The 25,054-nt window shown below is 45.1% G+C and overlaps 1 protein-coding gene across 1 annotated transcript in view; it reads right to left on the reverse strand.

The window, feature by feature from the left end:
* The window catches only part of igsf21a (immunoglobin superfamily, member 21a), a 172,377-nt gene that overhangs the window by 21,074 nt on the left and 126,249 nt on the right, over positions 1–25,054 (reverse strand). The window contains exon 5 of the mRNA XM_049021682.1: positions 5,896–6,011. Coding sequence (XP_048877639.1) covers positions 5,896–6,011 — 116 coding nt within the window. The remainder of the gene's footprint in view (positions 1–5,895; positions 6,012–25,054) is intronic.

The raw sequence follows: 25,054 nt of genomic DNA on the forward strand, positions 1-25,054 counted from the left end.
TCTACCTAATCAAAGCTCTGTTACAATTCATCCCTGCCCCTGTCTAAGGAGTGCCAATAATGTGATAGGCTGACACGAATCAAGACTGACCTCTGATTGGAAGCTAAGCCATCATTGCCTCATGAGAGTCCATTACAGTCCATTATTCTCTCCTCATTCAATCAGTGTTTAAACAGAGCCTGAATTTGTGTAAAATGACTTTTTTTAGGGCGACCTCTGCTGAAATAAGACAAAGCTAATTTTGGCGACATGTTCCTGTGGTTCGTTAATATGAACCAAATGACTGGATAGCACAGAACTCTGCTTTAAGGTTAATTTTCTTCCATTCAGCTACCCTGTCCCCCTTTCTTTCCGTATGTGACACGACCTCTAAACCCACATATGAGTAAACCAGCTGCCACAGTACGTTACACTCAGGAAGAGCGTAGATAACAGCTGTTAACGTACTTCTGTCTCGTTCTGGCGCACAAAACGGTTTCTTGGTTGACAGCTGTTTCTGCTGGGAAGGTATGCATCCGCAAACTATGAAATGGATGTTTCTTTGGTGTCATACGAGCATGAGTGTTTTATTTCCCCTGAAATCCCCCATTTGTTCGTACCGAACGACCCATTATTAAAATAATAGCTCATGTTGCTTTATCAGCAGTTAAGACAGCATTGGTTGGCTTTATTTTTACAGTATCGGTTTCCTCTCAGTTGACAATTGGCAATATAAAGTTACTTGTAAAGCAAAGTACTGTAAGCTCACATTAAGACGTTTTTTTTGTTTGTTTCTCAGCACACAGCAGAAATTATCTGGGAAACTCAATAAAACAAACAGGCCAAGGTAATATTTCTTCTGCTGCCTCGGCAAAAACCGAGGAGAAAAAAGCAGGTTGTGGTCTTAACAGACTTTAACACACAGGGGAAAGAAGAATTCTTTTCCCAGAAGATCCCATTTCAAAAGGTGAGAGCACTAAAATACAAATGTCAAGAGCTTATCTTTCGTGATTTTTAAGTCGTGAATTGATGCACAGAAAGTAACAGCTGCCATTCAAACATTTAGCTGAAAAATGATATTTGAGTGAGCTCCTCCGATATAGATAGTTGAGAGCATTGGAGAAAATCCATCAATGAAAATCATCTCCTAATTACCTAATTTATCCATCCATCCATCCATCCATCCATCCATCCATCCATCCATCCATCCATCCATCCATCTATCCATCCGTCCATCCATTCATCCATCCAACAGCTTATCCTGAATAGGTTTACGGAGAACCTGCAGCCAGACCTAGGAAGCAAAGGGACACTATGAATTGCATGCCAGTCGATCACAGGACACACACATAATCACAATTTAGAGACACTAGTCCACCTTCACAGCCACTCTGCTGGACTGCAGGAGGAATCTTGCCTGTCATGGAAAGATCATGAAATCTCACCGCAAATCAAATCCATATCCCTAGAAGTGTGAGGACATCATGCTGCTCATTGATTTAGCCTTGCAAAAAAATAAAAGGAAAAAAAAGAATTGTACGCAAATTCTGGGGATAAAAGGAGACAAAACAACAATGGTTGTCCTTTAACGGCTAATCTCTGCGCGATCTTCTGGAATCGGCGTGTGGACCAGCTTCAGGTAGCAAAACAAGCTGATCATAATTTGCACCCTTATCACTAAGCCTTTGGGATTCTCCAGTAGACCTCCGTCTATGTTGGGTTTTAATGTTAATCACTTTTAATTTTATTTACACATATTACAGTACATATAATTACCCAGGTTTAAGTTGGAGGGAAAAGAGTTGGTCTGGTTGATATGCTGTGCTTCCATAGCAATACCCATCTGACCATTATGGAATTAATTACATTATTGGGATTAAATTGAGTCAAGTGGGACAATATTGAGAGTCGGAGGGATTATCCTGATGAGCTGTGTTTGTAATGTAGGTTTGGGAGGGTGTGAGGGAAGTGAGACATTCCTCCTTGTTTGAGTTTTCTTTTTGGTTGAAGTCAGTTGCTGCATATGTTAGTGGGGCTTTGCCCTCGAGTCTCTGTCCCACTCATGTAACCGACTCACAACATGCGATTGAGGCAGCTGTCAGGGATGCGTTTGTTCTTATTACGGACTTAATATGTGGTAATGTTCACTGTCAAGCTGCATTTTTCACTTTCCATAACTGTACACAATTGGAGCATAATGTTTTGCATTTTCAGATATAGTAATATGAACAGTGATTGTATTTGATTTTTCTGTTCTTTGGTAAAGATTCAGATCTATAAAGAGGAAAAATGTTATTGAACTGTTATTCTTATTTTTAAAAAAGACACACCTCTTACATTTAATCGCAAATGTCATAAAGTGCTATAAATATTTAGACGTTTCTTTTTCCATGTTACAGAAGAAACCACCCGGTCCTGGTTGCCTCCAGAAGGTTTTCCTCAGTTTAGTTGGCATCGTCGCTTGCTTGGATTTCAACCTTCAAAGGGCACTGGACTGTACCCATGCGTCTGAGCTGTGCCTGCTTGGAGAAACTCTCTGCAGTGAATGTGGCCCTGAGCTTTTATTGCTGGAGATGATCACGCCTAACAAAAATTATACCAGGGGCAGGATGGAAAACCTGCTGGATTCTGCCACTGCATGATCAGGGTTGCCTACCCCTGAAAAATAGATGAATAAAACTTAACTGGCATTTCAAGTTCTGTTTTGAAGGATAAAGTCAAGTGGTGATTATGAGCTGCTACTATGTCTCTCTCATGCTGATATGATACTCATGAAACATTTAAAATATAGAAGGTGGTGGGGAGGGGGAGGCCTTACCAAAGCCTGATTCCTGATCTGCCCCAGACTCATTTCTCATTCGTTTTCTTCCTTTGTCATTTGTTTTCACACCTCTACTCCAGCTGATTCTGCAAAGCCTGTCTCACCCCCCACCCCCCATTTCCTTACCTCTTCCCCACATCATGCACCTTCTTGTACTTTCCTACAGGGCAGTTAATGGGCACTTTAACACTGAAGTTCCGGAACCTGGTTCCGGTTTATGAGTCCCTGGGCTGTCTGGACCTGGAACTATTGTGGCTCCTGGCTAGTTTCTTGTGTCGCTTTCACACCAAACAACAGGAACCAGGAGCTTTATGCTAAGTGAACTTGGGAGACTCAAAAAGTTTGCAGGTTAAACTTCACATATAATTACCTATGAAACTAAACCGTCACACAAAAACAATGAAGGTGTCACGCCCGGCTCGTACGATCCTCATGTGTGCCACACCCCTCTGATTATCCACGTGTGCTTCCCAGATTGTACCCAGTTGTTTGGTCTATTTCAGTCCATGTCTTACCTTAGTGCCTTGTCTGTCATTGACGTTAGTTGGCGTCTGATGTTTCCCATCCAAAGTCCTTCGATTAAACCACGTTTACCTTTTATTCTGCCTGCCGTTTATTCTGCCTGCCTGCCCACTACTTGCCCACTCTCCCGCCTGAGCGATCACCTGCGCTACAGCGATCGTGACAGAAGGATGAATAAGTTGCAATTTTGTTCGTTACTCAGGGGGAGGAATTGTGATAAAAATGGGACACAGCCTTTTATTTATATTTCCTAATAGTTTACTCATATAATATGTTCATGATTCTTACTAAATCTGGCCAACAGATAGATCTTTAATTTTCAACAGATCAAAAAAATTATGTAACTTTACCTAGCTAATAAGCACTAGCAAGGTTCATTGGTGATATTAGACAAAAGCAAATTGGTTATTTTGTTATTGATAAAATTTTCCAATGGAGAAATGTGGAGACACAAGCAAAAAATATGTAGTAATTGATGCATTAAAGTAATTGGGACAAATTATTTCATCTGCTCAATTTTTGCTCCGCTACACCTTTTTTTGTGCACTTCCGTCTTCCAAGTTAACTTCCAAGTTAACGCCGTTGCTTGTGGTCAGTCAATCAGTAAAATCATCACTGTCCTCACCTCCCCTGTAGTTTGTGTTCAAACGAAAAGTAACTAGTCTGAAGTAGGTGTTAAAAAAGGGTTCCGGAACTGCCTCTGAGGAACTACAATGGAGTTCCTGCAGTGTAAACGTAACAAAAGTCCCTGGTTCCAAAAAAAAGTTCCAGTTGTGTGAAAGTGCCTAATGGCCCTGAATGGCACAGCTTGGTACAGAGAGCCCAGAGCAGCACAAGATCAGACTTTCTGATGTTCTAGAAGCTTCTATCCACCCTTGTGTGTGGCGTGTGTGTGTGTGTGTGTGTGTGTGTGTGTGTGTGTGTGTGTGTGTGTGTGTGTTGCTGCCTTGGAAGCTCTTAACTTTAGCTCTCACCATAGATTAAAGCAGCTCACAAAGGCAGAGGACCTGACAGGGTTTCATATTTTTTCTGCTTTCCAGTGATGAGATGTACCATTGTGTGGAGTCAGGCCTCGTTTGCGTCCGTTTGATTTGGCAGCCCTGTGTGGATTCCAGCGGCTTGGATCTGCTCCCCGGTTGTGGATTTACGGCGCTGGAGATCGGCTCTGTTTGATATCCCGGCACGGTTACATCGCAAGCATTTCATATGGCGGAAGTGCCAAGATTAACTCCCACACAAGTGTTATGTTGTCGGAAAAAATAATCCCTCTCGTACTTTAGTCCTTCAGACAAAAGCTGGTTCTGGTTGCTTAATTTCTGGAACCCACAGGGCCCAAAACCTTACAGAGTCTAGTGGATCCTCACAGTACTATAGTGGAGTTTCAGAGAGTCGAGCGGATCTTCATATACACCATTGGCACTTCACAGAGTCCAGTGGATCTTCACAAACCTACAGTGACACTTAACAAAGTCTAGTACAGTAGATCCTAACAGACCCTTGAGGCACTTCAGAGACTCTAGATGATCCTCAAAGTCCTACAGCGATGTGTCACAGTCTGACACACTGTGCACATTAATCTAAATCTTTCCATATTTCACTTGAATATTTTGTTTGTTTTTCCCAGTCATTTTAAATGGCAATTATTAATTAATTCATTATGACTTTAATATGTTTGTATTGACTGCTTCACACAATATGATTTCTCTGTATTAAAATTTTAATTAATTTTTCCCACTTCGTTGTCAGTACGAAAGATAATGGTTTCATGCTTGCTGGTCCAAATCCATCACAGAGAGGATCGTTATGAATCACAGAACAAACAAGCACCAGCAGGAAGAATAGTGTGACATACTCTGGTAAGAAAGCACTCGCAGGCACCTGACGTGTCAATAAAGCCACAGGATAGTGGGCAACTAAGGTCAGCTGCCTGGTTCATCCATTCTGCTTCTCGCTCTCAGCCAGGCCATCGAGCCAACAGCTGATCCCAGAGTCACCCCGGGATTCTAATCTGCTTCAGCTTATGTAACACCTGCATGGTTTTCCGGCCCACGAATGCACAGTTAACCACTTTCCTAAGCGTTGCCCTTTTCATTTCCCAGCACCCACACCAACTACACTCATGACGCATTTGATGGCTTGTAGACGAGAATTAGAGATGACCTCGTCAGACCCCGGCTGCTGATTAGTATAAGAAAAAAATCGACTCCGCCCTTCATATTCAGGGATTTCGAATGTCTCTCCTTCCAAGGAAACAAATACAACCTCCACTCTGGGATCGTTATAGGGCCGGGGACAGCAAGCCAGCATGGATCGCTGGGGGGGGCACCCGGAAATCGCCTTCACCTCCTGCTCCCCTCTCGATGGGCTCCTAATTGCTCGAGACGGATTTCTGATGTCTGCAGCCTGCAATATCATACACCTTAAGATAATGATTAATGGCCTGGAGAGGATTAACGGCAAGTGTCAGGAGTCACACTGCGTTTATACCAAGCCGTCTGGCGGCACCGAGACAGAGGAGGAGTGGGGAGATCGGGTGTGGGGGGGGGGGGGGGGGGGTGGGGATGGGCACTCACCACTGGGGCCGGCTTGCCTCCGGACACGTTGCACACCAAGGTGAAGTTCTGGACCTGGTAGCGGCTGAATGGCGCCAGGGTGTCTGCTGCCATCATCGAGATGGAGTGAGGGGGTGCTGTGGAGAAGGAGGAGCACGGTCAGCACTAATCCCGCCATACTTTTGGCAAGGTCGTCCGTTATTTATTTTTTCTTTTTTGCAGGGGTTTGTGAAGGCCGGTGACATCCGGCCTGTCGGCTTTGCTCGGCGGATTATGGATTTAAAAGCTGTCAGAGGCGGACGAGCCTAAGATAATAAAATTCCAACCCATATCAACAGGACACTCGAAAGGAAGATGACTCTCCAAATCCAAAATGCTTCCCCCAGAAGCTCTCCTAGTCAATCACTGGGGGGTGAGGAGGAGGGTAGGGGCTTTCCATTCTTGGTTGAAGATGGGCCCTGAAGGACAGAGCAGGTTAAGGTTATTGGTGAGTTAGTTATGAGCAAGGTGGCCTCTTTATTCAAGGTAGCATGTGCTGAAGTTAGACAAGAAGACCGTCCTTCTCCGTGCCTTTAGAATGTCTGCCACTGCAGAGGATGTTGCCCTGGGACCCCTCCTGTGTGCACTTTGTGGTGTGGTGTCCTTTAATAATTCAGGCCTCCGGTAGCTATGTAAAGTCGTAAAAGCACGAGTAAGGCTGCAGTGCTCATTTTAAATAGCCCCCGTGAGGGTGCTGAACTATGAGGCTATGAGGGCTGTTCCCCCCACCCCAACCTCTAGCTCCCCCCACCTTCTTCACCCCCTCCCAAACAATCCTATTGATCTATGGTAAAACATAAAGGCAGGGTTTATTTCAGCAGTGGGACTGTGAGGCTGTGAGGTCTATTGGCAATGCAAAACCACGCACCAAAAAAAGAGGTGATTTTTCTAACGAATGTGCTGTGATGTTGTGGGATTCACAAAGAGAAGGCTTTTAATTCTGTCGTGTTGCAGTTGCGGCAAACAGAAACCCATGCCTTCTCTGGTTCCACATGAAGCACACGGCCAATTAGGGAGCAGCGCAAATGAAGAGAAACCTCGATGGGGCCTGAATTAATTTGCAAGTTCCGGAACTCAGCAAAAAAGAAAAAAAAAACTGCCTTCTTTTTTTTGTGTCTCACAGATAATAACATCATCCGCGCAAATGTCACAGTGAAGCGTCTTTGTGGGTGGACCACCCAGATTCTTCATGAGCCGATGACAGACGTTTAAAAGTAACACGAAAGGAGAGAGCGCAGTGAGCAGGATGCGGAGGTGCGGGGTAGCTGTGAATGTGGCGTACGCAGACAGCTCCGCACAGCACTTAGCGTTATTAAGTCAGTTTGTATCTTTTATGCAGGTGCTGGGTAAGCACATGGCGACAGCGCATCGATCAGCAGGTGGCAGGAGGACGCAAGCGATGTGGAACAGGGCCCCCGGGAGGTGGGGAGCACCACTGAATCACCATGGTTTAGCCGTTACACAGCCACCCCCCCCCCTCCCACTGGGCCAAAGCATGCCATTTTTATGGGGGTGACAAAGGAAAGCACGGTCACCTTCTCCTCCCCCGACCTCCCTGGTTAAATCTCGGGAACGAATGCAGCGAGAATGTTCTCTCTGGGTCAGACTTTAAGATAAGAGATGTGTCTGGGAAGCAAGCTATGTATGCATATTACATGATGGGTGTGCTCTGCATGAAGGTCTGTGACCGTCCTCCAGACTTCCTGAAACTCCACCATAGTTCTGTGAGGATCCAGCAGACTCTGTGAGGTTTTAAAGGAAATAAACCTGCAGGACACAGATCTCAATAAACAAAAATAAGAATATATTTCCCCCCAAACTATTATCCTGCCTTGTGATAAGGCGTGGCATTAGGGATTTTGGGCCCCTGAAAGCATATCATATTGGGCACCCAATTGCTTAGGGGCCCTTGGAATTGTCCTAACTGCCCCCCCCCCCCTTTACTGTGTCCCTACTTGCGAAATACCACCAGCCATTACAAGACCTTCATGTATATGCATTGAGACCATGACTTTGCATTGCCAGACAGGAACTGCACCATTACGGCCACTATGCCCATAGAAAAGGGTGAATATAAAAGACAAGTTTTCATCTTATTATAGGGAGTTTTGTGACTGCAATAGGAAGAAGTCGACCCGGCACGTAAGTGCTCGTTATGCAGCTTGAATCGTCTGTAGCTTCGTCTGTACGGAAAGCTCATTTTAATACGGACCCGCGCATCGGTAAGGCTGCTGTCGGCCAAGATACAGAGCCTTTTAACGAGCGCTGACCCTCATGCATTTCTCCCCACAGACGACCGGGTCTCGTTAGCCGCCGCCTGCGTTTGGCCTCTTATTAGGAGCTCCTGCTGCATTCTGTAGAGTTTTAATTCATTATAACGAAGAAGACAATGGTGCGAATGGAGCCTGAAGCCAGGACATGGTAGCTAATGTGGGGCCTGGCTGGAATTAATTCTGTCGGTTTTTTTCCTTCAGCACCGAAGACCTTGTGGTACTTTAAGCGGCCACCAAAGCCAAGGAGCAGGCCGAGCCATCACTGCCCATCCATGAATACCGTCTTTATTATGGACAAACTCTGAATGCTTATCCAGCAACACCATCATTTTGCCCTCTTCCCGGATAGATGGAACTGAATCCTGTAGCTGGTCATCACTAATTCAGTTGACATGTAGACAAAAGTGGCATCTGTTACGGTAACCAGAGTGCAATTTAATACCCAGTGCAGTACAAAATAAATACTGCATTTGTAAAACACGGATAAGGTGCTGTGAGGTAATGTGGCTGGTAACGGTCAGGAATCCCATCCAGGGTTTCACCCCTGAGAGACCGTGTGTTTCCTGGGATTGCCCTGACCTCGTTCCACCCCTGAGCTGCGTAACTGCTGCCGATGCAAGATGAATGTTAGCGCTGGTTATGAAGCTCTATTCCCAGAGGCTGCAGGTTTGAATCTCAGCCCTTCACCAACACTGAAGGATGGCTCGCTATATAAAAGCTGCTTCTTCACACGGGTAATTTCATGCCGGAGTCCATTTTCAGATCGCCCTACCAGAGGTGGAGCTAACGATGTGACCATATCGGGGAAGATGCACAAGGCCAATCTGGAGGGCCGCAGTGCACAGCTAAAGAGGGAGAAGATCCACCTCTCTACAGGTCACCCACTGCAGCTGAGGCGTTCGATTACGAAATTAAAAGGGCTATGTATGCAGAAAGAGATCTTATTAAATATTTACTGTGATTAAGAAGCAGGCAGGCTGGCTGGCCAGACCCACAATGAAACCAGAGATCTGGACAACATGTCAGTTAACTCCATTCCTGCTGGCGTAACAGGGTGGTGTCTCCGTGCTTCACAGTCCATTTAGCCTGACCTTCAGGATCCTAACATACTGCACGTTCACATTGGGGTAGCCGTCAGGCCTGCCTAACAGGGGTCATAGTATCAGCAGGAGTAGCATTAGTGTTATTAATACTGATCACAGTTACAGCAGTGGTAGCAGTGGCATGGTGGTATTGATTGTAGTCGTAGTAACAGTAGGTTGCATTAATAGTGTCCGTAGTATTAATAGTAGTATTAACTGTAATATTAACCGTGGTGGTATTAATAATGGTTTTTGTATTAATAGTGGTAGTATGAATAGCAATGGTATTAGTGGTATTAATAGCGGTCATATTGCTGATAGTAGTAGCATCAGTAGCAGCTGTAGTAACAGTAGAAGTAATAGTGGATGTACTATTAGTAGTGACAGTAATAGTGTTAGTAGAATCAATGGTGGTATTAATAGTGAGTGTAAGTTTAGTAGTGGTAGTACTGAATCAATAGTGGTATTAATAGTGACTGTAGTATTAGCAGTGTGAATGGTAGTATAAATAGGAGCAGGGGTAGTAGTATCAGTTTCATTCATGGTAGTGGTGTCAGTGGTAATTTCAGCAGTAGCAGGACTGGTATAATTGGTGGTAGGTAGTAACAGTAGTAATATTCTATGAAGACGAGGTTCTATTTCCATTTTCCAACCACTTATCCTGGTCAGTCTCTTGCGGTTGGTTAGGTAACTTTTCTTGTAATTTTTCCAGAAAAAATACACTCATTTTAAGTAATGAAAAAAACGCCATTTCTCGGTGTGCCCTGTGTAATTAAGCCTCCTTGCCTCACAGTGAGCTGTGATCCTGCCATCTTTCATCATGCTTCCCAAGCAGAGATGAGGAAGCAGGCTTTCAGCAGCACCGCAGGACTCAACTCACGCACATCAGGCCAAGGAAAGCGGGCTTGGGCTGAGCGATTTACGCCACGGCCGCCTGACAGCCCATCATTGCTGCCTGGCCCTGGGACGGTATTTTGGTGGGCTGTGAGCTTACTTTCCAAATGTGGCATCTGTTCTTCGTGGGGCGGGGCGTGGCCGACATAAAATCAAGCAGCGGCAGGGCCTGACCGTGTCATATGTGGAAAAACAGACGACAGAAGGGGGGCTTACATTCGGTAGGGGGCCTCTCAAGCCCCTCCTTGAATTTGTGTGCGTCGGTGTGAGATGTAGACTCTTTCAAACACCATCAATATTCCTGACAGCTCAGACTTGTCAGAAGATTGAAGCAGCACAAGGACTAACACTAGATATCGATACCCTCGTGGTAGAGAAAGGAGAGCTGTCTGAACATTTTAAAACATGTATAAAAGTATAAGAAAAAAATACAAAGTCGGGGTACGTCATATATTTGAGAGAAACTTTCAAGCTATAAGTGGAGCGAGAAGGCAGAGACAGTGGAAGCTGGATTCGTGCGCCGTGTGTCTTTGCAGGCTGGTCCGGTGTGTCTGTCTTGTGCCCTGCGAGGGTTACTGTACTTGACCGAGTGTGAAGCTTTGCAGGGAGGGGATATCTAACCCAGAGACAGCGGCAAAGGACTTGACTGCAACAGATAGTCTGGCGTTCCCCTGGTTCGTCTGCGCTGAGCTCTGGGGGAAGTCTATACCTCAGCTCCCTAGGTACTGCCTGAGCCAAGGATATGAAACTGCCCCTGACCCGTTAGAGCTCAGCCACCAACTATCAGCCCCACAGCACCCCCCACCCCCAGACATTGGTCCACATGTACCCCCTCCCTCCCCCCACAACACACACACCCCATTAACCATGTCCCAGGCACAGAAGAGCAAATTCAGTCTTTCCTGTTAGTGTCCCATGATGAAAGGATGGTGTCATATGGTTTGAAATATGAGAGTGACAGAATTCAAAAGAATCCTCCTACTCTTCCTTTTTCAGCAATTAATTGGCCAGAATGTTATGCAAATAATCAGATTGTATTTTTGAGCTAAAACTGCCGTTTTCTTACAAAGTCGGTAAGTTTAGTTCACCTCTCCTCTTCTAACCTGGTTGGCTGAAGAAAAAAGCATAATGGTTCATTCTATTCGAGCTCACATTAAGGTACAATAATATATAATAATGTATAATAATGCAATGTAATGGACCAATTCTACACACTGTTGCACAGCACTGTATGGTAAATCACAAGGAGCACCAGACCTATATCAACTGAGGACGTTTATCCAAAGTGACATATTCGAGGAGAGCGCTACAGGCCAGCCACCGGGAACAACCTGATCCAATTCTGCTTTACGCCACTTTTACTTCTCTTTCCACATGGAAGATGAACCCGCCGATTTTACAAACCCGAGGCACGATCACCAATGAAGCCTCAGTGGGGCAGCGTTCGAGAATCACGCGCAGTCAAGCTCGCTGCTCAATCTTCAGTTTCTCTCTCTAGCCCCATTACAAACCGTACTCATCTCCAGTGTGGATCTGCACTTCCCAGTTTATTCCTGGATTCTTCCTGCCAGTCTGTCCGGTGACCCATTTTATTACACGTCTCTAATATGGGCCTCAGTCTTATCCACTGATCCAGTCATCCCCGTCTGACTCTCTGCCGGTCTTCAAGGACAGTACACTGTTCACAGGGAGCCTCGGGCTTGGTCCTGGCGGTTCTGTTAGCAGTAGAAAAAGTGACCGTGCAGTACTGTAAGAGCGGGGGGCAGCAGTTATGCATCACATTGGGTTGTCTAAGGACCCAAACCTCTTGCAGATAAGGGAAACGTTTCTTTTACACCTAATTCAATGGGGAATTTTGACCTCATTTTAGGTTAAGTACAGCACCGTGTTCAGAAGTACGTCAGAACAGCCCTAAGACCTGCGAATATTACGCAGACTCTCATTTTTTCTTTTAATGCTTTTAAATGTACCATTTCAGCCCCAGAACATGTTTTAAGTTATCTTGCATTCATGCAGAGGAGACTTTCAAACTTGGAATACTTTCACCTTCTTAACTTCGCCAAGAACACTTTCCCCCCCCTGTAGTGAGGTCAAAAAAAAAAGCAATTTGCAGAGAGAAGACAATCGCATCACATGACGGCCCCTAAATTATTAAAGTCATAGTGAGACATTGTTGTTGTTTTTTTGAGCCGTTGCATTTTCTGAATGCAAACAAGGGACAAACGCTGCAAGTATGCCAAGGAGGAATGAATAAAAAAAGTATTTGTACGGCCTTAGAGAAGCAATAAAGAAAATGATTTCAGGGGTGAGTTTCAGCTTCAGGTATGCTTGACCTACAGACTAAGCAAAGAACATTTGTTTCACGCAACTGAGCCAAAACGAGCAGCAGGAGGTAAGAAGTGAACATTTTCACTTCACTGACAGACTGATGCAGACAGGCAGAGCCCACGATTCAAACTCCAAAAGGAAACATGCACATCATTGTACCTTTAGTGCCCCTGTTCCTACACCAGCTATTGGGGGGGGAATGAAAATGAGAGGAATGTATACTAAAGGACATGTGAGTGATATGAGTTTCTAGTAATTTACCAGCATATTATGAGGAACAACAGGGATCAAGTATTTGGTCCACTGCTCTTATTTCACTGCCTAGTCGACAATATCTTCAACTGACATTTATTTAGAGCAGATTTCACTGAAATAAAATGTATTACACACAATTAGCCAATATCAAAAAAATAAAAAAATACATATCAGTGCTGGACTTCAGATGTTTTAAGCTAATATCTGTGGGCGAGTAGACAGAGGTGGAGAAGAAGGCTGGGGGACCGTTGGAGAATATGGTTTGAGGTGACATCGATTGGTTCGAAACTGAGCCGGCCACCCATAATGACCGGCTTGCAGAAAAGGAAATCAATTTTGGCTCTTGTGACAACAAACCGCCAGCCAATCACAGGTCAGAAACCCAGCCGTGCCGCTTTAACGAATAAAGGAAAGAAAAAGGTAAGCGTGTTTTGTGGGGCTGATTTGCCACATAAATGACCCCCCCCCCCAAACACTAATTATGATGCCCTCTAAGCAGTATGACTTCCTGCCGTGTTTTTGTGAAGAAATTGAGCATTGGGGACTTTGATCAGACGGAACAGCAGTCGACCGTAGCCTGAGAAAAAGACCCAGAAAAAAAACAATGCAAAACCTCAGAAGATCTTTAAATATTTTAAGCCTCTGCAGAAGGTGCATGGAATGATGTGTTTTATTCTGAAACAGCCATTTTTAATGCTGCACTCAAAAAGAAATTTAAGCTTCAAATACAACTAATTCTTCATCAAGAAAGCTAAAAAGTAGATTGTGCATATACATATGCAGATGTACACAGACGTGTAACAAACATTTGAAAAATAAGATTAGTGCAAAATTAATCACTGCATGCCAAAGAACTGGTTCTGAGTTTTCAGTGAAGCTGTAGAGCTTTGCATCTAAACTCTGCTCCACTGCCTCTATCGAGGTACACAAGTGTGGATATAAGTAACATCATCACAAGGGACACCGCATGCAAGAGGTGCCACAGAACCATTCACACCCACGCTGGAAGGTTCCGGAATCATTTTTTCCAAGGGCCATCTCACAGCTGAACTGTAAACCCCAATAAGGTCACATCTCACAACTCACACAAGTTCAATGACGGTCCACTGCTGTATCCTAGAACTGATTATTCAGTTTGCAGTATGCAAAGACGTGCTATAATCAGTGACAAATTCTCACTGATTGTTTGCATGGCTTGTCTCTTTATAACTTATTAATTCAACAGCTCACTTTTATATACAGCTGACCTTTTTTATACAATGCTTACTTCATGTTTGTGATCGCGTCGGCGTGGGAAGGTAATCTCACGGTGTGTAATGCGGCAACGATAATAGAGCTTGAATCCTGAACGTCGTTGGCATATGGGTTGGCAGGGTCCGCCTTGGGAGGCTAATATTTCACACCAGCTGCGACTGGAAGATCTAAGACGTCCTCCTGTCGTCATCCTGCGTCAGGGCAGACCTCAGTGTCGGTAACGTGAGACGGGGCCATGCGCTGCCTTGTGGGCTTAGCCGAGCGAATGAGGGAGCTGATGCTGAAGGGCGGTGCCAACACAGTGCATGCTGAGGGGAAGCGGAACCGGGGAGAGGAAGCCAGCATGGGGCAACAAAACACACGGCGTGGAGAGAGGGTAGGGGCCTGCAGAGACGGGTCGGGCTCCGTTTGGATGCCTGCTTAACTTGGCACCCCTGAGCTGCTCTGTCCTCTAGCGCTCTGCGTGGATCTGGAGGTCAAGGGGATAAAATGAGTGCTTCAAAAGGACCAGAAGCTTGGCTATATTCCAGGCAGCCACCGGGCCGTTCCCAGAGGACGGGACACCCGGAGCTTACGGAGGCTTGACCATCTTCATCAGAGCACTGAAGCATCTATGGAGACAGCTTGTGAAATAAACTCACTGTGGTTAAACTGCTCGCCTCGTCTGATCCCGATCAGGGAAAGAAACAGGAAAACGACCGGGGAAAGTCTCTGGGAGAGAGACCCCTAGAATCATCCAGAACAACATGGGTCATTTCGCTATGACTGAGTGACTGATTGAATTGATAATGCAGCTTTGCATTGACCTGCATCCGCATTTGGGATCGGGACCACCAGATTGGGCGTATTCCGATATTGTGGCTATCCATCACATATACATAACTGCATGCTTACTGTACTACAAGTTAGATATTGACAGTGGGTCATTATACGGCTGGCATTGCTGCCCATTCTCCTGTGCCTTTAACACTAAGCGATACAGCCACTAACGTCCGACTACGTTCAGGTGTAACTTGACGTAAGACTGTAATATTACTGATGGGAGAAATTTCTTAGTCCAGAATAGTACAGCGGTAAAAACATATAGAAAAGGATGAACTATATCCATCCATCCATCCATCCATTTTCCAAACCGCTTATCCTATTGGGTCGCGGGGGGTCCGGAGCCTATCCCGGAAGCAATGGGCACGAGGCAGGGAACAACCCTGGATGGGGGGCCAGCCCATCGCAGGGCACACTCACACACCATTCACTCATGCATGCACACCTATGGGCAATTTAGCAACTAGGATGAACTATATATAAAATATAAAATGTATAAAATGTATAAAGCTAATAGATAGAAAATTAATATACAATAATCAGAAAGTATACAAAGTATGACGAACGTACAGTATATACCGAATTTTCAGGACATAAAAAAGTTATGTAAACATACTAAATACAATTGCGAGGAAGAGAATAAACAAATGTGTAAATGAAAAAGACCGCAATGACACACGAAATGTTCGCAATGCGTGAAACTACACACGACACTAGCGACGAAATTAAAAACTCTGGAATGGAAGAAATGGCTGGTGGTGGTTATGTCTACAAAAATGAACGAGAGTACAAAATTCCAAGCAAGCAGAAGATCACTTTGTCAAAGTGCTTGCAGGGGAATTCGAGTGAAGCTGGCCACTGCTGGGACCGGCCCTCCCCGATGGAGGGTGGTAGGAGAGTGATTGGTGGGAAGCAGGAAAACGCAATCAAAGCCGCCGGGCTGCAGGGGGAGACGCGTTTGGATGAGCGCTGACTAAGAGTCTCAGGGCTCTGAGAGGCCCCTTTGATATCGCGCTTCCAGGGCGTGCCGCGCCACCACATGAAAGACACCAGAGCCCCTTTTTTAATCATTTTGCCATTGTGCTCTTAACATTTGCATTTGCCCCCGCCCACTTCATTTGCATTCGTCATTACAGCATTGTCAGCTCTTATCAAGGTCCCCAGGGAGAGGGGAGGAGGATGGGGGGGGGGGGGCACTTGAAAGATTGCCGGGCCCATAGTTGTGGGGGGGGTGTGATGCTCAGAGACAAAGGCCGCAGTCACATTTGTACGGGCTCCACTGCCACACAGCTCATTAATCACGCCGTGACTTTCTGTTGTAATGACTTTGAGTGTGTGTGGGTGTGCTATAGAAATGGTACAACTTCATTCTATTCAGTGCTTGCAAGGGGGGAAAAAGAAACATAGGTGAGCGGAAACCCCCTCCCCCCCCCCCCACCCACCACTGCAGCGCCATGCCACTCAACTGGCCATCCATCTTCAACGCCAACAGTCATGGACGAACTGTTTCTGAGCGTGGGTCACGGGTGCAGCTTAAGGGATGCGTAATTACACGCTTCATCCACAAGCACTTTTTTGAACCACCGTGCTGAGAGAGGCTGTGCCACACTTCAAAGGATGCACACGCTGCAGAATTACCCCGCCATGTGCAGGCAGTGGACTCTCCATCCTGTCCTCCCGAACGCAGAGCACAATGGCAAACGGTCATTGTTAGCATTAGCCACCGCTCTGCTGTCTCCCAGATCCTCGTGTGGCAAAGCCAGTCTGCTGTAATTCCTCTTCCTTTAAAGATGACGAGCTGGAAGATGCCAGACATGGTTTTGTGACATCGACAGACGCCAGGCAGTTTGCCGGCGATGACTAAAATCTTCCCCACTTCCCCGGCTCTAAGATCCCATTGAGGTAGCAGATGGAAACTCAACGCCCCGCGTCGATTTGGTAATACCAAGGCTGGCGATCTCACCGTGAATCCGGCCCATATCCTTCACGGGGCCTCTGAGCAATCTGGTCCTATTTGGCGTTATACCCAAAGCATCCTGGTTAATTTATTTGCCTTGATGATCGTAGTGCCTTTAGAGCATCCGATTGCCAGAGACGTCAGCAGAAAATGGGCTGATCGGTGTGGTCGCGAAGCCTGTTCAAACGAAATTTTTGTAACACCTGACCGACAGGGTGGGAAAAGTCAGGCCATGAAGTTCTACGAGGCTAAAGGGAGCCTGACAAAAATTCCCAGGCATCCAAAATCTGGCTCCAAAGTCTGAACGGTCTCCGTTGGGAGGTTGAGAGGATGCCCAATCTGCTCGCCCGCAACCAGATGGCCAATGGCATGCGACAGGAGATGCCGGCTCGGAGTGTACGTGGGGGTAGGGGGTGGAGAGTTATGTTTTAGTTATTTTGACACGTGCCCCAAAGACTTGGCTTCTGCTAAACCATTCGCTGGTAGACCAACCATCTGAGATGTTGATTCTCATCTTTTGATACTAATAATTTGAGAACAGGATAATCCACAAGGGCTGTGTGAAGAATCTACTGGTTGGGTGTGATGGATTGGAAAACTGAGATCGCCCCATTACATATAGTGCCATGTTAGCGCCCATTGTTCACGATGATAGTGCATTGAAACAAGCAGAGTGTGTAGCAAATTATGTGAACAATGGAGTCTATTGAATTATGAATGCTTTATTAGGCTACATGAGCTCCCCCCTCAGTATTCACTTTTGCTCTTTTTTGGATGCTAGATGTTGAAAGAAATGGGCACGGATGTGTGTTGGTCAAAAACAACACGTCAGGAATATGAGGGATAAACAGCTATTAAAGACGGTGAGCAACGGTGATGGGGAAAGAGCGAAGCAGTGTTGAGGCGAGTCATCACTTGCTTAGGGGTGGGCTTGTGACCTTGCATGCAGAAGATCTTTCGGGCCAAGTCACACGTGGGTGAAGTTCTAGACCAGGGTCCCTTCCTGCGGGTTCACTGCGGCCGCTGTGAGCCGAGGCCTAGCCGCCATGCACACAAAGCGGGGTTATGCCGGTGCTCCTCCATGCCCCATGTGGTGGATCTGTGCCAATGCGGCGGACTTCTGCGCTTGGCAGACAAACCCACAGAACGGACCTCTTCTCAGTGCTCTTGCCAGCTCTGCATCGATGCCTTGCCAATATGACCCCTTCTGACCCTCCCTTCGGGTCCTGCGGTGCTAAGCCCGACGGCGTTTAAGAAACCGCTAGACTGGTGAAATTAGAAAATTAATCACATCAAATATTTACATTACGGCGCAAGCAATTGCAGGGCTTGGTGTGCAAAGCCTTACATCTTTGCTTCTGCTGTTTCTACCATCACCCATTTAATGCAGAGGCCAGGGGCTCATGGTTGGTATTTAGATCTTACTGGAGGGATCTGATTTGCTAATTAGAATTTAAAATCTAATTACGGGACAATTTAAAAATATCCTAATTTTTAGAAGAGTTCACAGTCAAAAGGCATGCATGCAGTGCTGATGCTTTTCATATAAGCTGTGAAGTGCTGTTCATTTTCGGAACAGAATTAGAGTGATGACCTTTGAACTGATAACTCAGTTGCTTGGTGTATGTGGGGTAAAGAGGTGTGGAGACCATGCTTGTTTACTATGGGAGCTACTGCATTTGTAAGTCATCTGGTGTTTTACATCCTGCCTGTATGCGTTTTCACCTTGCCAGAGCATCATGGCTTGGGATTTTTCTAGCAGCTACTGAAGCCAGTGACCAAGTAGGACGGCCACAGAATTTCCCAGCTTATGCTGATCTTGGTAAAGTGACCTTTGGGATTGTGATGCTCCTGCAGAATGGGGCGTCTTGATGTCTTGTTTACAGTAATAGAGGCATGTTTTGCATGGCCCATTTCAGTGCAGCTACACCAGGGCTGCCCAGTCCTGCCCCTGGAGAGCTGCCACCCTGCAGAGCTTAGGTACAAACCCTTATTTAACCCCTGATACAGATAATCAAGTCTTTCAGTATCACCTCAGTATTAGAGTCGGCTATGCTGAAGTTAAGCTGGTTCTCATACTGAGATATAACTGAAAGGCCTGATTATCTGCATCAGGTGTGTTAAATGAGGGCTGTACCTACAGTAAGCTCTGCAGGGTGGCAGCTCTCCAGGAGCAGGACTGGGCAGTCCTGCGCTACACAATGTTTCATGTAAAAGCACAGGGTAGTGCAAAGCAGTCTTGGTCAGGCCTCCAAAAAATCTTTTTTTGTTTGTTAAAAAACAGAATACATAGACCTTTAATATTGACTATGTAAGAAGGTCTTCATACATGGCATTTTTCACCATCCATCCATCCATCCATCCATCCACCCATCCACCCACCCATCCATCCATCCATCCATCCATCCATCCATCCATCCATCCATCAATCGTTTAACCATTTATCCCTTCTGGGAAGACCTAGAGCCTTTCATAGGCAAGACAGGGCACAGGAAAATGTTTATTACAAATTTATAACTTTGGCAACTAGATGTTACCTATAGTGAAACTGTTTATAAATGAACCAATGAAAGCTCAGACACAAAGACTAAAAATAGAGATCTAGGCAGCAGGTTTTAGCCTTGGTGGTAACTAGTGCGAACCATATAATACCTTTCTTCGCATCATCTCACGCGTGTTGACCAGCTTGTTGACCAAGACAAAGGCAAAATTCGGGGTTTTATACACCCATGACCAGATCTGAAGGAAAGGGGGAGCTATATGTACAACAGAGATCTATCTGTGAGTTAGAGGGCATCCCAGCCTGTGAGCTAAAACCAACGTCCCTCAGGCCATTAAAAGCTATTCGGTAACATCAAATTGCATCAGCTGTGCTCTAGAGGTGTACGGGGGCACAAGTGCAGAAGAGGAATCATCAGTGAAAGAAGACCATATATAGTCTGGCGACAAGTGCTCATTTGGTACATTGAAACACCGGCAAAATATATATCGCTTCCACATGCCCTTGTAGCAATGGTCAGAGTTTATGACAGCCAGGCAAGGCTGGTGAATGGCAGAACATGGGAACGAGAGAGCAGGCCAGGAAGCAGAGTGGCCTATGGAAAAGCCATAAATGCCAGCAGGAATCCAAATAGGCCCCAGAAGGATTTAAATGAGACCTGAAAGGTAAGGCTATTAAGTCTGACATTGAAAGAGACTTGAATAACGATAACTGAGTATTGAAAATGTTTATAATCTTCCTCAGCACAGACCAATTTCCCAACTGGGAGTAGAAACTGCAGCACGATCGTCTCTTCTTGGTCTTCAAAATGATTGCAAGATCTGTGCAGATATGAGGATGAGACTGACTCCTCAGACTTCTAGATTTTTTTTCATGAAAAATCAGTCTTAAAGACTGATCGAAGGCTCTGCTGGATCTAAGGAAGTAGCTCTACAGCATCCAGGTGAAGTTCTTCTTTATCTCCACTCACAGAGCACCCATATGTGCAATGACAAGAAGGGTTAGGCCATCATTTCTCCTGACCTTCACTGATCATGTCTAAATTGTTAGTGATATGTTATATGATATCTCTGTTTTTATGCTATCAAAACTCAAATGGATTCCATCACCGAGATATAATGTACAGTGTGAGTTTGCATGTTCTCTCTGTCGTTACGTGGGTTTCACTCTACAATCCACAGGAATGTAGGTTATGTTGAATCTTTAATGTTCCGTTTTGTCTTGGAGTAGTACAGGCAGTTAAGGAAATATATGGTTGGATAGGTATGTTTGCATGTATTTACACAAATATTCAAGGAAACACAGCACAATCTGGCAACCCAAGCAAACGTCATTCCAAGGAAGTAGGCTGTAATGAAGCTTTGCTGAAATTGTTCGAAGTTGTACTTTGAATGTACTTAAAAGTAAAAACTTGCTGAAATTACAATTAACCTGACAGTTCAAAAACAGCCAGCGGCTGTCTTGATACTTTTGGGCTTCTCAGACCCTCAGATGGTTTTTTTGTTTGTGTGTGATAAGGAGGATTAATTTAGTTTTTCTGGCAGGTGGTATGACAGTGTTCCACTGTGGAGCAGTCATTTTTGCAGGGGACAATTACATGTCCGTACTTTGCAGATTACAGTGGCCTGACAGTGGAGTAGGATGTAATGGGAAAGACAAGGCTGGTGGGTGGGATTTACTGTCAATCAGATCCTTAAACCAATTGTGACTGAATTTCTCACTATAATCCCACCCCCCAGAGATTCAAAGCTCTGTTTCATTCATCCCTCATTGATGGAGCTATGGAGGTTGTATAGATAATAAAGTCCTCAGCTTGTTAACTGTTCCGTAGTGAACTCCTGGCTGAGCAAAAAAAACGATGAACCAGGAAGGACAGAGATGGGCAGCAGGGGCTGTGATGAACTGGCAGTTTTTTCGGTATTCCGAAATTTCTGTCACTATATTTTCTTGAAACTTTTTGAAGATTCAGCCTAGTCACTGACGTTTCCAATTTGGCATTCAGATCTCAGGATGTCTAAGAACCTTGTTTTTGTAAATTAGTTTTTATTCCTGTTTGGATTCAAATTTTATATAAGCCCTATTTTATCACAATACCCAAAAAAACCTGGCTGATTACTCTTGTTTTTAAACCCGGGGGGGTCTCTCCCACCTGTCATAACACCTTAGATACTGATTTTAATTTTCTTAATCTATTTTCTTCCTTCTGCACGCCTTCTGTGTGAGTTTATGCTTTTATGGTTCAGTCGGCTGTTGCTTCGCATATGAGACATACAATTATTCCACAGCATGGATCGTTCCACTTGGAAGGAAAGCGGGGGGGGGGAGGGGGGGGGGGGTTAAGAATTATGAGGTAGTGCACCTACAAATTAATACACCTGCATGTTTATGGAGAGATACGAAGAGATGTAATTAAGTCTATATTATGGAACATGAGTTTAGAGAACTAAAGTCTTTACTGATTAATGACATTTGAAAAAAAGAGGAGGAGGGAAAATGCCAAGGTTAGGGTTACTATGATTTATATGCATGTGTGACATGTTATACATACAGTAAAACCTCGGATTGCGAGCATAATTCGTTCCGGAAACATACTCGTAATCCAAAGCACTCATATATAAAAGTGAATTTTCCCGTTTAGAAATAATGGAAACTCAGATGATTCGTTCCACAACCCAAAAATATTTCTATAAGAATGACTAATACAAAATATAAAGTAAAAATACATAAAACAAATTAACCTGCACTTTACCTTTGAAAAGAATCGTGGATGGTGTGAGGGAGACCAGAGAGAGGAGAAGAGGAGGGTTATTCTGTAGGATGACTTTAAGTATAACTAACGGAATCACTGATATCTGTTGGCTCACTGGAATCTTTTTCTTTTTGTGTGACTATAACAAGGAACCTATCCAATGACAGCCGCTTTAGCCTCCTTTTCGATTTCCCGGAAATGTGGACATTGCATTGTCATTTAACAGATTCATTGCACTGTTACGCCCTCATTCAGGTGCTGCTTTTCTACTAAATTTTGGCGAGCATGGGAAACGATCACCCACAATCCCGCAGCAAGAGAGAGAAGAACCATCGGCTCAGTTGTGATTACGTGACGCTCGGTAGGCAAAGCGTATACCTGATACTCGTATTGCAAGACCTCGCTCGTTTATCAAGTTAAAATTTATTAAAAATTTTTGCTTGTCTTGCAAAACACTCGCAAGCTAAAGTGTCGCAATTCGAGGTTTGACTGTGTATATATCAGCATGGTGATGCAGTGGTTAGCACTGTTGCCTCACACCTCTGGGACCCGGGTTCGAGTCTCCGCCTGGGTTACATGTGTGTGGAGTTTGCATGTTCTCCCCATGTCGTCGTGGGGTTTCCTCCGGGTACTCCGGTTTCCCCCCACAGTCAAAAAACATGCTGAGGTTAATTGGACTTGCTAAATTGCCCGTAGGTGTGAATGTGTATGTGAATGGTGTGTGAGTGTGCCCTGCGATGGGCTGGCCCCCCATCCTGGGTTGTTCCCTGCCTCGTGCCCATTGCTTCCGGGATAGGCTCCGGACCCCCCGCTACCCAGTAGGATAAGCGGTTTGGAAAATGGATGGATGGATGTGTATATATATATATATATATATATATATATATATACACACACACACACACACACACAAATATATATGCATGCATGTATGTATATATACATTTAATATGTGTATATGTCTGTATATACATTTGTATTTATATGTGTGTGTAGTAAATGTATTTTGTCATCTATGAAAAATTTAACTGTAATATTTCTTCCAGCATGACCATGGTTTGAAATTTCTCATGTCTCTACACTCAATTAATTGATGGGGAAGCAGGCTCAATGGTGATAGGTGACCCGTTTAAAGCGTCCCGTCGCTACCCAGCCTCCACCATTTTCCACTCCAGTTGTCAGGCCGATGGCATTCAGGAAAATAAATGCCCTGAGTTGAACTTGAATATATCACCTTCAAATATCAGGGTCTCTTTCACAGCATTCCGTTACAATCTTCATTAGCAATCTTCAAAACGTGTGGGATAAAGGCCTTGGTCTCTAGATTGTAGTGAGACACAACTGCTGCACCGAGGGGGATAAAGATCACAAACAACGGCATCGCCTTGTATGAACCTGGGAATGGGGGCACTGAATTTCAACAGCGATTCCGGATTAATCTCAGGCTTATTGCTGCCGCAGCTTCCAGGGAAGGATAATCGCCCAGTCAAGGTGTCTCCAGAAAAACCCGCCACGTCATCAATGCTTTTTTGGATTTCTCTCTTCTAAAAGGAGATGACACAGCATTACGATACTTCTTAGAATGTTACCTCGTACATTTAAAAGAAGTCCGCAGAAATACCCAAGACAAATAGTAGACTAAGTTTCTAAGTAGCCCTAGACAAAAACAACTTAAGTGAGGGCCGTCGTCACTGAAGAGCAGTGAAATATTTCTCTTTAGTGTAATTGAACTTTACATGAGTGTTTGGAAACTATGTTAGTAATCTTGGGGGCGGGGGGGGGGGGGGGGGGGGGGGGGGGTTGGAAATGCTGCTCTAGCCTAGACAGTGCAACATAAATTGAAATGTTATATCTGAAGGAAATGCCAGAGAGGCACTCGCTAGAGAGCAGTTGCCTGCATTCCATGGAGTGGTGTATGAAGTGCGGTGACACTCCTGGGGATCTCTGACTGCAGGATAAAAGCAAGAATGACACTGCGTCCTGCGTGTCACAATCATGAGGAATGAACTCTGACTTAAAAGAATGCAAAAGCATTTGTAAGGGAGAGCCACTGGCACGGCCCCTCCAGCTCGGTAGTTCGGTGCAGGCAGCACTGCGGTCTCTCTTCAGATCCTCTTTGTGTTTCCATGAAAGACAGCAAATATCCATGGTCCATTATCCTCACGGCGCTTTTTTCCCCCCCAGCATGTAGGTTTAATAACAAAGAAAAAACAAAGTACAGCTAAAGCAGGAACTCTCCAGCCCCTGTTGCTGTATCAATAACGTTCCTGGATGCCCATTTAGCTTCTGGGAGTTTTACTTACAAAAAAAGATCTGAGGATAGAAGGAAAAATGATTGGTTCAGAGATAACCAATCAGATTGTAGAGGAGGTGGGTTCAAGCAACTATTGGAGGGGGAACCACCCAGATATCTTGACCTATACATTTACCCACACACACAGGGGCCCATGGGTAGGAGGTCTCAAGTTTCATCCAAAGAGTCACCCATGTGGACATACAGTTTCAAAACTGCTGATATTATACCACTTACAGTATAGATGGTTGAATAACAATCTAATAGGAATCCATGTATGAATTCACAGCCTGCACAGAAACAGAAGTAATCTCCCTATTTATTTACAGCAGGCTTGCTTGGAACTTTCTGGATCCCTCCGATTAAATGAGCAACACATCCACCCACTTCCGTACAACAGAGCCGACCTCGAGGATGTTGAGCTGGCTGCAATTTCACGGCAATGTGCAGTCGTGCTCCCCCCCCCCCCCCCCCAAGAAATTGTAACGCTATAATTGCATGTTAGGTAGACAGGCTGGCTCTCCTTCTCTGGCGATTAAAGGTTTGTTGGGGGGGTGGAGTTGAGGTTATGGGCCCTGCGATGTTGTGATGTGAACATGTGCAGTGCCGACGTCATCACACAGGATAAGGTATTATTCACGACAATGCTTCCCAATCCAGTCCTTGGTGACTCACAATCTCTCCATGTTTTTTCATCCTCCAAGCTCCTTGTCTGTGAGTCTCTGAGGACCGGA

The sequence above is a fragment of the Brienomyrus brachyistius genome, chromosome 8 (assembly GCF_023856365.1).
Source record: "Brienomyrus brachyistius isolate T26 chromosome 8, BBRACH_0.4, whole genome shotgun sequence".
NCBI lineage: Eukaryota > Metazoa > Chordata > Actinopteri > Osteoglossiformes > Mormyridae > Brienomyrus > Brienomyrus brachyistius.